The following is a 15,509-nucleotide window of genomic DNA, read 5'->3' as shown; positions in this document are numbered from 1 at the left end:
AGAGAGGGCAAAAAAAAAAAAGTCATGAGAATGGTGCATGAAGGAATACAGTTTTGAAAATACAGGTTTGTTTGGGAGTGCAGCTCTGGAGCCCAACTCTCTTGGTTCAATTCTCCACCTGCTAGTTGTGTGACCTCGGGCAAGTCACTTTCCCTCTCTGAGTCTCCACTCCCTTACTTGTGAAATGGGAATAATTATAATACCAGCCGCCTAGAGTAGTTCAAAAGATATGCCAAGAGGGTGTGTGTAGTGAACTTGGCAGTCTTGATGTTGTGATTATTATGCAGGAAGTCACGTGCCAGCAATGATGGAGGACTCCTGAGGCACACATCTGTTCATAGACTCATGAGACATGTTGGCTTTAGGAACTTTTATTTGCATGGGAAAGACAGGGAAATGGAGCCTAAGGAAGGGGTGAGAGGAGGGAGAAAAAGTGGAGTGCGGACTCGCTCATTTCGGGGGCTCAGCGGCCAGGACTGGGAAGCAGCCCTCAGGATGCCACTGCCGGTCACGCAGGCGGCGCACGGCCTGCATCTGTGGCTGGAAGGCCCCCCACTCGTTCCAGTGCCGGAAGTCACCAGGCTCCAAGAGATACTGGTACCCGCGGTAGCCGGGATACTGATAGCCTACCCAGCTGGGAGGGAAGCAAAAAAGACAGCATAGTAATGGCCAGACTCTCTGTATGCCACCCAGACCCTGGCTTGGACCCGCCAGTTCTCATTTCTCCCTGTAGTATCCTAGAAGGTAGGGATGGTCACCGTGCCCAGTCTGGTTTCAGTTCAAGCCTGCTCAGGTAAGCCCGTGACCTGCCCTGCACTCCAGTACACACACTCAGAAACTGTCCTTCCTCCTCTGACCCCCTGTATGGACCATCTCTTACTCAATATTGTTGGATGTCATCTCACAGATATACTTGGGTCTGCCTGCTTGGCCCTCTGAAGATGGGAACTGAGCCTTACTCATCTCTGCCTCCCCAGTGTGCCTAACTCAGTGCCTAGTGCATTCCCGATGGCTTGAATGCAGGGATACAGGTTTCAGAGAAGAAGAAAGGAATGAGATAAAGGACAGGGCCCTGACAGTATTATAGGAGCTCAGCAAGGGTCTGTGGTGGAGAAGGAGAAGCCTTACATTTGCATAGAGGAGTCCAGGGGTGTCTGGCATGGTTATCTGGAGGCAGGGGATGGACAAAATGACTTCCTTTAGGCATCTAGGTCTCCCGTTTTCTCACAGACATGGGATCATGGGGTTCTGCTTTGAATATTTTAAATCCTGAGAGTTCAGAGCAGAAGAGCCCTTTCATATCAAGGGGTTTGGTGTACCCATTGTATAGATGGCAACGCTGAGATGCAGAGAGGAATATGGGACTCATTCACGTTGGACAGCACATCAGTGACAGAGACAAGGCCCTTTCATTACACAGTCTTGTCTCTCAGAAGTCCTGCTAATTTCCCCAGAGGCTCTGGACTGCTCTGAACAGTCTTTCACGACACATCCAGACTCATCTATCTGCATCAACTCTGTCCACCTTACTTAATTATCCTTTCAGTCCTAATTTTGGGTTTAGAAGCCCCTATTCTCTCCATCTTCCAGCTTTTCAGATCCAACTGTCAGGTTTGTTTACACTGATGTGTAATTCATCAAAGAGTGATTCAGTTTCTCAGAGGAATAAAACTCTGTTGGAATTCTAGCCACCAGCACTGGAAGAACTTGGGAGGGGCAGTGGCCTTTCCTATGTGTCTGATGATATATCCTCTAAGGCAGTGTGGTCCCCAAACCCTGGGCTACGGACTGGTACCGGTCCGTGGGCCATTTGGTACCAGTCCACAGAGAAAGAATAAATAACTTACATTATTTCCATTTTATTTATATTTAAGTCTGAACGACATTTTATTTTTTAAAAATGACCCGATTCCCTCTGTTACATTCATCTAAGACTCACTTTTGACGCTTGTCTCGGTCATGTGATACATTTATTCATCCCACCCTAAAGGCCGGTCCGTGAAAATATTTTCTGACATTAAACCGGTTCGTGGCCCAAAAAAGGTTGGGGACCACTGCTCTAAGGAGCAGAGACTCCAAGTCTGTCTGTGCTTGAAGCAGAGGCTGAGGGCCTGGCAGGAGGAGACTTACGTTCCACTAGAGACTCTCACACTGCCCACGCGGTCACAGAAACCATAGACCCAGAGACTGGGCACATCATCCTCCTGGATCTCCATGGTGTTGCCCTTGAAGTTGGCTCCCTCAAACAGACAGATCTTGTGCTCCTTGGAATCCTGGGGAAGGAGAGACCGAGTCAGGCACTGACAGTCTGAACAGGGCAAAGAGAAGTAACTTAGCGGGGTCTCCTAGATGTTAAGAGTCAGCTCAGACCACTGTGGGACTCTCCCAGGATTGCTGCTAGGAGGGCCTGGAAGGACCCTCCTCACCTGTGAAAACAGGTTATCAGCCTCAACTTCACAGAGTTGTCATGAGCGTTAAATGAGTTAATCCATACAGAGCACTTAGCACAATGCCTAGCATGCACTCAAAAATTTGTACTCATTATTTTTATGACTATAGTCAAGATGCAGAGGCTCAGAGAAGTACGTTCTTGATTAATGTCACACAACCAGTGTGAAAGGAACAGAACCTTTCAGAGAAGCATTTTATTTTTCCAACCCCGTTTGGCACCCCTCTGTCCTCCACTCCCTCTGCTATAACCACACAGGCAAATTTTTAGTGCTTTGTTCACACCCAGTCCTCCTAGCTTCAGAAACTTTGCATTCACTGTTCCCTGAAATGCTTCTCTACCACTCTTCACATGGCTGACTCGGTTCCCATCCTTCAGGTCCTGTCTACTCTGATCACCCCCTGACGCCACCTTCCCCCAACATCAGAGCCCCAGTTCCTCTCTTCTGCTCTCCTAGCCCACTGCAACATCCCTGGGCAGCTTGGACCACAGTGGTTTGCCATAATAGATCGATTTCCGTGATGAGGTTCAATAGCTGCCTCCCATGAGGTCAGGGAGCTTGCCTGTCCTGTGCAGAGTTGCACCCAGAGCCTACAACAGATCCTAGCAGAAGCAGAGTTTCAACCCATAGTGTTCAAGGGCATGACCTTAAGTGGAAGATGTTTGGTTTAGAGATCCTTTTACCTTCCCAGGAGAGGAGGCTGGGAAGGGGTCAGGGAACCCAACGGAGAGGGCACTGAAGCTGTCCAGGGACAGAATGAAGGTGGCCCACAGCAGGATGGAGGCAGGGATAGGGGACAGATTAAACTAGACCGGTGGCTCCCAGCCCTGGCTGCACAGTCTACCTGGGGGGCGTGTCAAACCTAGAGTGCCTGTGCCCCAGCCCCAGAAATTCAAATTTCATTTGTCTGGGAAGGGGTCTGGGCATTGGGGTTTTTTTTTTTCCTAGTAATATATTTGATTTAAAGAAAAACATCCAAAATATTATCATTTCGATTTGTAACCAATATAACAATTAATGAGAGTTTACATTCTTATTGTGCTCTTTTACTACATGTTCAAAGTCTGGTGTGTATGTTACATTCACTGTAACTTGTCCAATTCATCCAAAATTCAAGAGTTCCACAGCCACATATGGCTGTATTTATTGGACAGCCAAGCTGTGGAAGCTACGGGATGCTCTGGCTGACGGCTCTTCCAGATAAGCTCCCTTGACATAGATTGTCATTTAAAGACCCTTCAATGATCTATGAATTCTTACAAAGGGTTCATTATACAGGCTAATCCTTCAGCCTCAAATTCTGAGAAACACATTGGAAATAACCTAGTTGGATAATCCATTAAGATAAATCTGGTGGAGCTCAGACAGCTGGTTATTGGTACCCGATAATCCAAAGTGGACATCCATGAAAACTACTCGGGAAAATTCTCATCTAGGTAGGCAGAAGTTGGTTACCATGGGAATCTGACACTGGTGAGGGAAGATGTAGTTGGCTCGTGAGTCATGAGCAACATACTTCTGGAGAAACTGAATTGCTTAGGGATAACTCCACCTAACCTGGCTTTGTGTCTTCTTTAAGTCATATATTTAACTTATTTAAATGTTATAATTTAATTTAAATGTTATAATTTAGTACATTGTCGTATCACTGAGAAGTTCCAGGTGCCTTTTTCCACAACACCTCTCTTCTCAGACACTATACAAGTTTCAACCTGCATGTCGGATGTTCTAAATGGACACTGGGATTTTCAAAGCTCCCCAGGAAGGTCTAATGTGCAGCCAGGAATTAGAAGGATTACAGAAATAGAATCAAGGAAGGCACTGAAGTTTCTAGTTCCAACAGCTGGGAGGTTGAGTCCACTCTTGCCGGCAGCAGGGAAGGAAATAAATTGGTTTTATGTTTTTCATTTGCCCAGGGCTCCTAGCTGGGGCTGGGCACATCAGAGATGCCTTATGAATCTATGAGCACAAGAGCCCACTGTCCTTGAACAACTCAGGGAGTACCATCCCTCCCTGCCTACCATTCCCTCTTTCTTTCCCTTGCTCACCCCCATGTCCTTGCTTGTTGTCAGACCTTAAACCTGCTCCAGCCCTCCTCACTGACCCCCCCCCAGGCCCCGTCCAGGAGCCACTCACCATCCTGACGGGTCGGAAGGACATGAGCCGGTCACTGCGGTAGCTGCTGGACCAGGTGTCCCAGCGCGGGTACTCACCCTTCTCCAGGACGAACATCTCCCCCCGGAAGTTGGATTGCTCAAAGGCGACCCAGCTGGATGTGAGCGACATGGGGTGGGTAGGGAGGGCCAGGAAGGGCAAAAGCAGAAAGGAGGGAAATTGTTAGCAGAAGCCCCTTACCCACTTGCAAGGTAGCCCCAAGGACAGTGGTTTGATTCTAGTCTGTGCCACTTCCTGGCTTTGTGACTACAGGCAAGTGACTTCACCTCTATAAGCCTTCATTTCCTCGTCTAATACACCTAGCTTCCTGGAGCTGCTGAAGAATTAAATGAGACAATGTGTGTAATTAAGTGAGTAAAAACTTTCCCCGGATGTAGGATTCATGTATGATTTAAGTACTAGGAGGACGTGGTGTAGAAGACCACATAAGAAGCCATTTTCTTTTAAACCTGATGACAGCTAGGAGAAAGTCTCTACTGGGTGCCAATGTGTCCTGAACATCAATCTCTCTTTTTGTAACAAAGGAAGAACAGGCACTAGCACTGAGCCTCGAGCAGGTAACAGCACAACAGCATTGCTCCATGTTGATCTTATTAATTTTAATGGGCAACCTTTTACTTACAGCAAGTGATACCAGCTTGCCACCTGTAAAAATGATGTGCAGGTTCTTCTAAAATATATTTATTTCTGTTTAAAAAGGGTCATCTAAATGAAATATATTAAGTAAAAGTAGTCCTCAAGGTACAGAGGTAAGGGACAAATTGATACAGGTGATTGAATCATATGTTTGGTAAGGACTGGCCTGGTGTAGAGAAAGACCCTCAGTAATTAGTATACAGGCAGGAGGAGGGAAGTGGTAATAATATCTACTTTTCAGAAGCCTATGAGAATTAAATGTGATCAGGCATAGGAAGGTGTTCAGCCCTCAACACTAACTACAAGCTTGAAATCAAAGGGGAGTTTTGCCTGCCTTTCACCTCCCTGCAGCCTGATTAAGAATGGGAAGTGAGGTTGTGTTCGAAGGACCAGGGACTCTGGAGGAGATGGGATGATCCCCGTTTCACTGATGAGAAGGCTGAGACTAAGGGGCCCTCTAATCTTTGCTCTAGACGTGGTCTCAGGAATAAAAGGGGACACTGGTATCAGTTATGGTCACCCTGGGGGCTGCTGGGAGTTTCCTCTGCCCAGAAGGAGATAAGGAGATAGGGTAGAGGGTTGGGCCACCACCATAGACTGAAACAGAATGTGTCCCAGGAGCCTCAGGTCTTGTGTGAGGAATGACCCAACCCATACTAGAGTGACAGAACTGAAGATGCAGACATATCCTCCCAGAATAGAGTTGAATCTGCCTCTGCCCTGTCTGGTCTGAAGTAGACATGAAAAGGATTGGATGGATGAATGGATGGATGAATTGATGGTTGAGTGGGTGGGTAGGTTGAGTGGATGGGAAGGTGGTTTGATGGATAGATAGGTAGATGGCTGGATCTATGGATGACTGTACTGATGAATGGATGAATGGTTGCATGATGGAGAATGGATGGTAGAAGGAAGGATAAGCAGATGGATGAATAAATGGATGAAGAATAAATGGATGGAGAATAAATGGATGGATGGAGAGATGGATAGATCTATAGCTGGATGACTGGGGAGGGAAAGGGATCCTTGGAACATGGTGCCATGTAGGAGTGAAAAGCATAGGCGTTTAAACAGAGAGACCTGAGCTCTAATCCCAGCTCATCATTTATTTCCTGTGTGACTTTGGGCAAAAACTTAAGCTCATTAAGCCTCAGTAAGAAAGGAAATGACTGCATCTACTCTGTCAGGATGTTATGAAGGTCTAAAAAAGGAATGCACATAACAAGTCCAGCACAGAGAAAGCATAATATATGATTGAAGAGAGAGGGAGCCTGCTGAAGGTCTGAGCTCAGGGAAAAACAGACAGTGATGTGGTTTTGCCACCCTAGTCCCCCATCTTCTTCACAATGCCCAGAGAGGATCCGTTACATGACTGAGAAATTTTAAATATTGATTTCAGCTTCTTTTCTCATCTCCTGTGGCTCATTTGAACCTTAGGAGCAAGGAGAGAGAGACACAGAGGAGGAATCTTAACTTACAGACATGGAAACTGAGGTTCAGAAGGGTTAAGTCACCTGCTTAAAGTCACATGATGGTGGCAGGTGGCAGGTTGAAATCTCCTAGGTTTCAGGCAGGCGTGCTCCTGTGCTGAAGTCACACCTCTCCTCCCCTTCCCTTGCCAACCTCGACCTCTCCATCCATTTTCCCATCATCGTTTTCCCCATATCCTTGCTGGTCCTGACACAGGCCAGGGACCCTGCGCCATAAGCTCTTATCTCTCCCCATCAGGCGCAGCCCCGGGACACACACCAAACACCAGCTGCATCTTTATTTGAAGAGAAATACTTTGGGTTTGAGTCACTGGCACTAAAAAAAGCCTAAAAACCCAAACTGGCCATATCCAGTGTCTTCTGCTCCCAGTTGGGCTTTGGGATGGAGGTGGGGCCAAGGCTGTGTTGACCACACTGAGGGTGGCAGTGGTTGCAGGATATAAAAATGTGCCCACTGTTCTACACTCACCCAGGGTGACTCAGCTAAACTCACAGGGCAATGGGGAAGGCTAGTAATCTTCACTGTCACCTGTCACGTTTGGGCACCCACGAAGTGCCAGACCCAAGCCGTATTATCTCTTTCAGGGCTCAGGATAAATCAGTGTAGAGTCATGGAGACTGTTAATCTCCCCATTTCAGAAATGAGAAAACTGAGGCTTGGAGACTGAGCAAGGTCTTGGGGAGTTGAGACTGGAACCCAGGTCCATCTGAGTTTGAAGCCCACCTCTGCTCTTTGTATTGCAAAGAGCCTCCAAAAGCTGGGCGCACAGTCTGAACATACCCTCTTGGGGGTTTACAGGCTGGGGATACAGACAGTAAAGAGTCCACATGGGTCTTGTCCTGTGCCCTAATTTCAGTCCACAGGGGTTGCGGCTGGTGCAGTCACTATGTACAGGGGACAATTATTCCTGCTTCATATGGGGGTCACTAAGGTTCAGGGAAGCTTAGGGAGTTGGGGCAGGCCAAGGAGCAGGTGATAAAAAGAGTACTGTGGATGAAACTGAGTAACTGGAATTGAACCCAGACTCTGCTACTTGCCAGTAGGTGACTTTGGCCAAGGGACTTAACCCTTCTGAGCCTCAGTTCGCCCATCTGTCAAATAGGTATAAGAATAGCCCCTCCCTCATACAGTATTGTATGATCATCAAGGTAAAGTCCCCAGTCTGTGCCTGGCACCTAGTGGGTGCTCAACAGATACTTATTATTACTCTTAGGGCTGCTTGGTGCCCAGGAGAGGAGACAGCTGACAGACACTGGCTCTCTGGTCTCCTGCCCGCAGTGACAGGAAGGGAGCTTCTAATAGTAGAAGTAGCATTTCTCTGGGGCCCAGAGTCACGCCATGCTGTCAGTGTGACGTTATGATAATCAAGTCACCTCTCTGAGCCTCAGTTCCTCATCTGTAAAATGGGAAGGAGAGTAAGAGCTCCCTCTCCTCCCTCTTGGGTTTGAAACAAGGACTGAAATAATGTACAGTATGTGTCTCCACGAGTATGCGGGCAGGCACTGAGCAGGCACCAGTAACTGGCCATGTTGCTGTGTTATTATTATTTTACTCTGGCGGCAAGAGTGCCCCTCCCCTGCCTGACACTCACGGTCCAGAGGTGACGATGAGGCTGCGCACTCTGTCGAAGCCGCGGTCTCCTAGGTTCAAGCACTCCCCAGAGAATTCCACCCGATGGCCCTGGAAGTTCTCCTGCTCAAAGGTCACCAGCTGGAGGAGAGAAGCCCCGAGCCCAGGGTAGGGTGGGGGTGGGGGGAGTAAAGTGGGAGCAGAGTGAGTGGGGAGGAGAGCCTCCAAACTGGAGAGGTTCCAGGTAAAAAAATTCATTGCATTCTTATATAAGTGAAAGCAAGTCACACACAGATCACACGAGAGTGTGCCATGAGCCAAGGTCTGTGAAGTGACCCTGTCATCCTTCCCTGCACCTGAACTTGATATCTGCACCATTGTTAGGAACTGATGGGTCTTCCTTCCAGGCCTTTATCTGTGCTGTTCCTTCTGCTTGGAATGCCCTCTCCAACACACAACCCCATCCCAGAGCTCAGGCTTCCTTTCCTGTTTTAGGCTCAGCCATCACCTCCTCCAGGAAGCCTTCTCTGATGCCCTCTCTTTAGGTGGGCTTGGTTGAGTGCCCTTTACTGTTCTCACTCACTATATAGTCACACTGCTTCCCATGTGGGTGTCTCTCTATGCACCCCTCTCCCTCTTTACTGAACCCCTCTGAAGACCAAGGGCTCCTCCAGGGCAGGGTGTGGGGTTCATCCATTTCTGTGTCTCCAGCTCCAGCCGAGAACCTGCCACAGGGCTGATTCTTAGAAAGACACTTGCCCATCTACCTGCCACAATGCAGGGGGCCCAGGAGCAGGCCCCCCTGTGCGAACATCGGCTAATCCCCTCCCCTCACTAAGTCCTCAGTGTTGCTTATTATCCACTTATTATCCCAAGTTGGGAAAACCTGGATAATTCAGTGGAGAGTCATGGAGACTGTTAATCTCCCCATTTTAGAGATGAGAAAACAGGCTTGGAGACAGAGCAGGGTCTGGGGGAGTTAAGGCTGGAACCTTGGTCTGTCTGAGCTCAAAGCCCATCTCTGCCCTTTGTACTGTAAAGAGGCCCAAAATGCTGGTCACACAGGCTGAGCATATCCCCTTGGGGTATTCACTTGAACAAAGCCTCAGTTTTCCCAGGTATAGAAGGAGGAGGCTCACATACCCTTGTTAGCACTTGTCCAACCAAGAGAAACTCCTGCCCCAGGAGACATAGATAAGAACACCCTGTCCCTGCTGTTTCTCAGAGCAAAGCTAGAGACCTCCCAAATGGTTCTCAGGGGTGACTGAAATACCAGACAGCGGCCAAAACGAATGACCCACAGCAATTCACAACAATATGGGTAACTATTAGGGATCTCAGAGTGAGGGATAAGAAAAGAGAAAACCCAGCATGATTACATATGACATATTTCAATAAATTAAAAACGCACAAACAACAAAATTCTTTAAAGGAATGATGGCTAAAACTACAAAATGCAAGCAAGCAGATGATGGCCAGGGATGAGGCTGGCAATTGCCTTGAGGAGGGCTGGAGGGCGGTGGCCTCATGAGGGACATTTTAGAGAATTTTTACCAAGTCCTGGCTTTTCATATGGGTGGTGGGTTTGTAGGTCTGTGTTAAAAATTAAATAAAAAATTAATGGTCCTGGCCAGATAGCTCAGTTGGTTAGAGCTTTGTCCCCGATACGCAGAGGTTGCCGGTTGGATTCCTGGTCAGGACACATACAGAAACAAACAGATAAATGTTTTCTCTCTCTCTCTCTCTCTCTCTCTCCCCCCCCCCCTTTCCTCTCTCTCTCTAAAATCAATAAATTTTAACAAATTTAACAGTTAGGTAAGTAACTACATAATAAAAGCCGGCACCTGAGGCCGAAACCAAACCCAGCCCAGCCCCAGGGGACAGGCTGCTGTTGCTCTCAGGCAGCCCTTGCCGTCTCCCCAACTGCTTGCACAATTCTCAGGGGGGCCCAAGGCCATCCTTTGCCCTAGGGCAGTGGTCCCCAACCTTTTTTGCTCCATGGACTGGTTTAATGTCAGAAAAATATTTTCACAAACCGGCCTTTAGGGTGGGACGGATAAATGTATCACGTGACTGAGACAAGCGTCAAGAGTGAGTCTTAGACGGATGTAACAGAGGGAATTTGGTCATCTTTAAAAAATAAAACATCGTTCAGACTTAAATATAGATAAAACAAAAATAATGTAAGTTATTTATTCTTTCTCTGCGGACAGGTACCAAATGGCCCACGGACCGCTAATAGTCCATGGCCCGGGGGTTGGGGACCACTGCCCTAGGGAACCTTTGGGGACAGATAGTTCCTGCTGCTAAGCCTGCCCACTTTCTTCTCTTCTTTTGCTTCTGGTTTCCACAAACTCTAAACACGTGCTTGTGTGGGTCAGAGACTGGCAGGAGGAAGCGTGGGGTGGAGCTCAGAGCCCCCCCCCCCAGGTCCTTACCCTGTAGCTCCCAGGAGGCATGTCCCCCACTTTGGTAGTGGGTACCGGCATGGAGGCTGGAGCCAGGGCGGGGCCGGGGACCGGGGCCGGTCCTGCGGGCGGGGCCCCCTTCCCCTTGCTCTCCGGCCCTGGGTTCCCCGCAGCTGTTGTGGAGGCCTTGGCAGGCTGAGACATGGTTCCCACCTGCAAACGTCTGTAAAGAAACCTTTGACCGAGGTTAATTTGAGAATGCCACCCTCAAGCTGCCTCCCCACTCTCATTCCCCCACGACCCTGTGTTTTCAGGCTCCGTCCAACCTGTTTTTTTTTTTCTCCTTGTAAAACATAAGCCTCAAAGTTTTTCTGGCCTGACCTCCCTTTTCAGGTAAGAATTTCCTGACCACAGACCACAAGCATCCCTGATACGCCTTCCTCCGGTCCCTCCACCAGCCATGCCTTCCTCCTAACCCCGATTCCCCTGCCGTGTTCTTTCCTTACTAAACCTTATAGTTTTTCACAGCACTTATACTTTACTTGTGCAGCTTCAACCTGCCTCGCCATGTTAATAACAGGAACCCACATTTAGGGGTACTGTAGATATGCCAAGCTCAGCCACGTGCAGTAATGAACTCCTCTGTTCTCACCCGAACTGTGCTGTCTCATCCCTCTGAGCAATCTGAAGCCCAGAGAGGGAAAGCGACCTGCCCAAGCCCACACAGCCACTAAATAGTAGGACTCCAATTTCAGCTACCAATTTACCATAGGTAGCTAGATTTTATTATTTTTTTTGTATTTTTCTGAAGTTGGAAACGGGGAGAGACAGTCAGACAGACTCCCGCATGTGCCCGACCAGGATCCACCCGGCACGCCCACCAGGGGCGACGCTCTGCCCACCAGGGGGCGATGCTCTGCCCCTCTGGGGCGTCGCTTCTGTTGTGCCCAGAGCCACTCTAGCGCCTGGGGCAGAGGCCAAGGAGCCATCCCCAGCGCCCGGGCCATCTTTGCTCCAATGGAGCCTCGGCTGCTGAAGGGGAAGAGAGAGACAGAGAGGAAGGAGGTGGGGGGATGGAGAAGCAAATGGGCGCTTCTCCTATGTGCCCTGGCCGGGAATCGAACCCGGGACTTCTGCACGCCAGGCCGACGCTCTACCGCTGAGCCAACTGGCCAGGGCCCATAGGTAGCTAGATATTAATAAAGAAAGAGAGCAAAGGAACTTGGACGTTAAGAAGCCTAATTAACTAGGAAGCTGAATTGGACAATAAGCCTGATTAAGTCTGAAAGTTACAGCTTCAGACACCCCAGGGGATCGTAGCATTGCCCCGCCAAGGGGATTAACACTCCTCCCTCCCCTGTGTAGGGAGGAAGTACCAGCTTTCCAATCTCCCCAGGGTATAACCAGTCCACTTGCCCAGACTCTGGTGGGCAGGAATGAACAATAAAGGGGAAAGTCTCCCACTGGACGCATGCCCAGTAGAAGCCAAAATGGTGACCATAAAGGGGAGGAGCCTAGCCTGGGAAAAGCATCATGGGGACACAGAATCCCCAGATGACTTAAGAAATAGATTGATTAGGGGGAAGGACCCAACACAAGCCCACGAAAGATTGGGGAATTGATGGGTTAGTTTGAAAGAGAACCTGGTCCTTCCCAAGCCCAAGATAATATAATCAGCCTAACCAAGGTGAGCTCTCTCTCACTGTCTCTCTAGTGCCATAACATGCTCATACCCCATTCATTCTCATGTTCTCTCTCCATAACAGCCATGTGGCCCTAGCAGCTGTGGGTTCCAAGTGCAGCTCCAAGCACAAGCTTGGGTAAAGCAATACCATGCCAGCTGGAGTGCAGTCGGGAATAGAGACTATGCTAGCTGGACAGGAACAAAGGCTGAACTGGATTAAGCTTTGATATGGACTAAACCAATGGCACAAATTTCTGGACATTGACCCTATTTCTAGGCTTGATGAAGACAAAACTGGGCTTTTTCCACAGTGGGTGGGATGGAGCTGAGACACCAAGTGAGAGCAGCCTTGCATTTCTATCCCAATAAATCTTACCACAACACCTCAACTTCTGGTGTGCGGGTCCCCAGAAATGCTTTTCTCAGGACTCATGAATAGAGCCCATTTCCCCCGGCAACAGATGGACCCAGCAACAGGGTTAATAAAATGCTCTGTCATTTACTTGTTCTGACTTATTCATCCCTCTGTCTCCAGCACTTGGTGTAGCCCCTGGCACATCTGAGATCTCATCTAACATCTGTTCAGAGAATGAATGAATGCCCGTTCCTGTCTCATTTCCCAGTCAAACTGCTGCCTCAGGCATTCTCTGGGAATGAGTGTGTGGGTGCAGATCCAGGCCTGGTACTGGGGAAGAAAGGACGTCCCTGGAGGACCTCTCTAGTGCATGTCGGGGGTTCTAAAATGAGGACTGTGGCTGTGTAGGCGTTGGGTGGAGAAGGCTCTGGTCAATTGCAGTGGTTCCTTGTTGTTTTGGGGTCTTGGACATCTTTGAATGTTTGACAAATGCCTTGTCCTTGTCCCCAGGGGAAAAAAGCCCCCTTTAATTTTAGAGATAATTTCCAGGGATTCGAGGACCCCCCTGACAACACTGATTGAGACCCTGTGGTCCAGCGGAGTGCAGAGCCACACCCCCCCTTGTGGTCACTCTGGGGTGTGCTGCCCACCATGGGCAGGCCAGACATCTGGGCCACATTTGTGGCTTCCAGGCTGTTGCTTACTCCCCTCTGTCAGTCTGTGAATCAACCTTCCCCTGGGCTGGTAGTTAGGCTTGTTCCTTGCTGGAGATATGTTCCTATTCATTTCTCCTCCCCCCCACCGTTTCTGCTTCTCTCTTCCCCAGGATCCCGCTTGCTCTGTATCTCTGTCTAGCCCTCCGTCTGTTCTCTATTACTGCATTTTTTCTCTTTTCTCCTCCCTCCCTCTATCCCTTTCCCTTAATCGTCCTGTCTAACTCTCTTCTGTAACTGCTCTCTCTGCCTCCCACCACCTCTTCTCTCCCCCCCCCCCCTCAGCTCCCAGCAGTGTGGTGGGTTTCCTCTTACCTGGCAACCTGCTATTTCCTGCTGGAGGACAGGCAGATGGGCGGGTGGGTGCTGTGGCGACGCAGGGCCGACCCCCCATTTTATAGTCTGGCAGACACCAGGCCCTATGGTCAGGGGCACAAAGAGGGAGCTGGCTCAGCAGGCCCGGGGCGTGGAGTGGGGGGCCTGAGGCCGCAGGCTCACTGGGATTACTGCAGAGGGAAGCATTTTCCATTGTGAGCCCAACACACACAGCAGAAACCCTGATCAGCAAGGCCTTCACCTGGTTCCCACCCTGGTGCCTCGCACTAAAACCCCAGCCTGGGTGGACCCATGGGGTCTCTGCTGACTGCCAATCCTGGGGCAGTGAAAAGGGGATCCCCTGGAAGGTGGGAGACGTGGATTTGAATACTAACTCAGCCACTATGTGCTGTGTGGCTTTCGGCAGGCGTCTACTCTTCAGGACCTCTGCGACAGCAGTTATAAGCAGGCAGGGTCCCATTGGATGCTGAACAGGAAAGGTGACAATGAGAACAGGAGAAGGGCAAATACTTTGTAAAGACATATGTGGGTACAATACCCACAGCCCCACTTACTGAGAGCTTACTGGGAGCTCAGCACAGCACCAAATGCCTGACTCTCGCCATATTGGTCAACCCCCAGGACAACCCACCTTATCTGGTACTTTTATTATACCCATTTCACAGATGAGCAAAGTTAGGGCACAGTGAGGTCAGAGCCAGGAACCAGCCCAGGCAGGGGGGCCTGTATGCTTCACTTTCATGATGTCCAACCTTGGCCTTGGCTTCTAGATATAGGGTTAGGGCTAGTGGGGTGGATCTCCTTGTGCTCAGAGGGCTAAATATTTAAAGCCTGGGTCTTGTTGCTCTGATCACATTGGGCCTAGATTCCTTCCCCCACTTTTTCCTGGTCTGCCCATAGACCCTCTCCCCATCATTTGACTCCAGGGACAGAGCTAATGGCCAGGAATAAGATTGCCCATCTTGGAGCTTCTTCTGGGAGGTCCTCAACTCCACCACAGCCTGTCACCCCTGAGCCCAGGCACCTGGCACAGGGCCTGGCATAGAGTGGGCCCTTGATCCATTTGGGGGGACTAAATGGTCACAGTAGATCATAGTGGAAGGTGGGGTACAGAGGGAAATAGGGAAACTGAGATGGGGAGAGAGAAGTGAAGACACTGATTGGGAGAAGTGTAGAGTGACAGAGAAAGGTAATGGAGACAGAAATACAGAGGGGACAGGGAAGGGACAGACAGTAAAGGAGAGACAGGAAAGAGACAGAGAGACAGACACAATAGAGCAATAGACTCAGAACAATAGAACAGATACCAGAAGTCCTAGTGTCCAGTTCCCACATTTCCCCAGTGGAGAGACTGAGCCCAGGTAGAATAAGGAACTTAAACAAGGTCACATGGCCACAGCAGAGCTAGGCCTGAAGGGACCCAAAGGAACTGCTGAGCCAGGTGGGCCTGCAGTCTGACTCCCCAGCCCCAGGTGGGCTATGGGGCGAGGGGGATTGCTTAGGTTCCTGCTTCTTCTGCAGAGGTCCGGGGACCCCCATTCCCTCTGGAGCCCCGCTCTGCCTTGAGATCACTGTGGCCTTGGCCAGCCGTTTTCTGTCCCTCCGCTTCACCCAGCACCCCCTCACTCCCCAGGTGCTCCCTCAGTCTTTTATCCTGGGACAAGGTCTGGGAGGCAGGCAAGGACGCAGGAT

The 15,509-nt window shown here is 49.6% G+C and overlaps 1 protein-coding gene across 2 annotated transcripts; it reads right to left on the bottom strand.

Annotated features, from left to right (window-relative positions):
- Nucleotides 1–355: 355 nt before the first annotated feature.
- On the bottom strand, nt 356–13,860 carry CRYBB1 (crystallin beta B1). 2 transcript variants are annotated; one of them, XM_066370603.1, is made up of 6 exons: nt 13,797–13,860; nt 10,760–10,964; nt 8,344–8,462; nt 4,587–4,719; nt 2,131–2,273; nt 356–634 (listed from the first exon to the last, which is right to left on the bottom strand). In XM_066370603.1, the coding sequence occupies exons 2-6, from the start codon at nt 10,931–10,933 to the stop codon at nt 451–453; spliced, it is 753 nt and encodes a 250-aa protein (XP_066226700.1). In that variant the 5' UTR covers nt 10,934–10,964; nt 13,797–13,860; the 3' UTR covers nt 356–450. The 2 variants fall into 2 exon arrangements, with proteins under 2 accessions (XP_066226700.1, XP_066226701.1); XM_066370604.1 differs by having other exon boundaries at nt 10,760–10,952.
- Nucleotides 13,861–15,509: the final 1,649 nt, after the last annotated feature.

This window comes from Saccopteryx leptura, chromosome 2, assembly GCF_036850995.1.
Source record: "Saccopteryx leptura isolate mSacLep1 chromosome 2, mSacLep1_pri_phased_curated, whole genome shotgun sequence".
NCBI classification, from domain to species: domain Eukaryota; kingdom Metazoa; phylum Chordata; class Mammalia; order Chiroptera; family Emballonuridae; genus Saccopteryx; species Saccopteryx leptura.
Note: the sequence above shows the minus strand (reverse complement) of the source record. Positions and strands in the feature narration are given on the sequence as shown.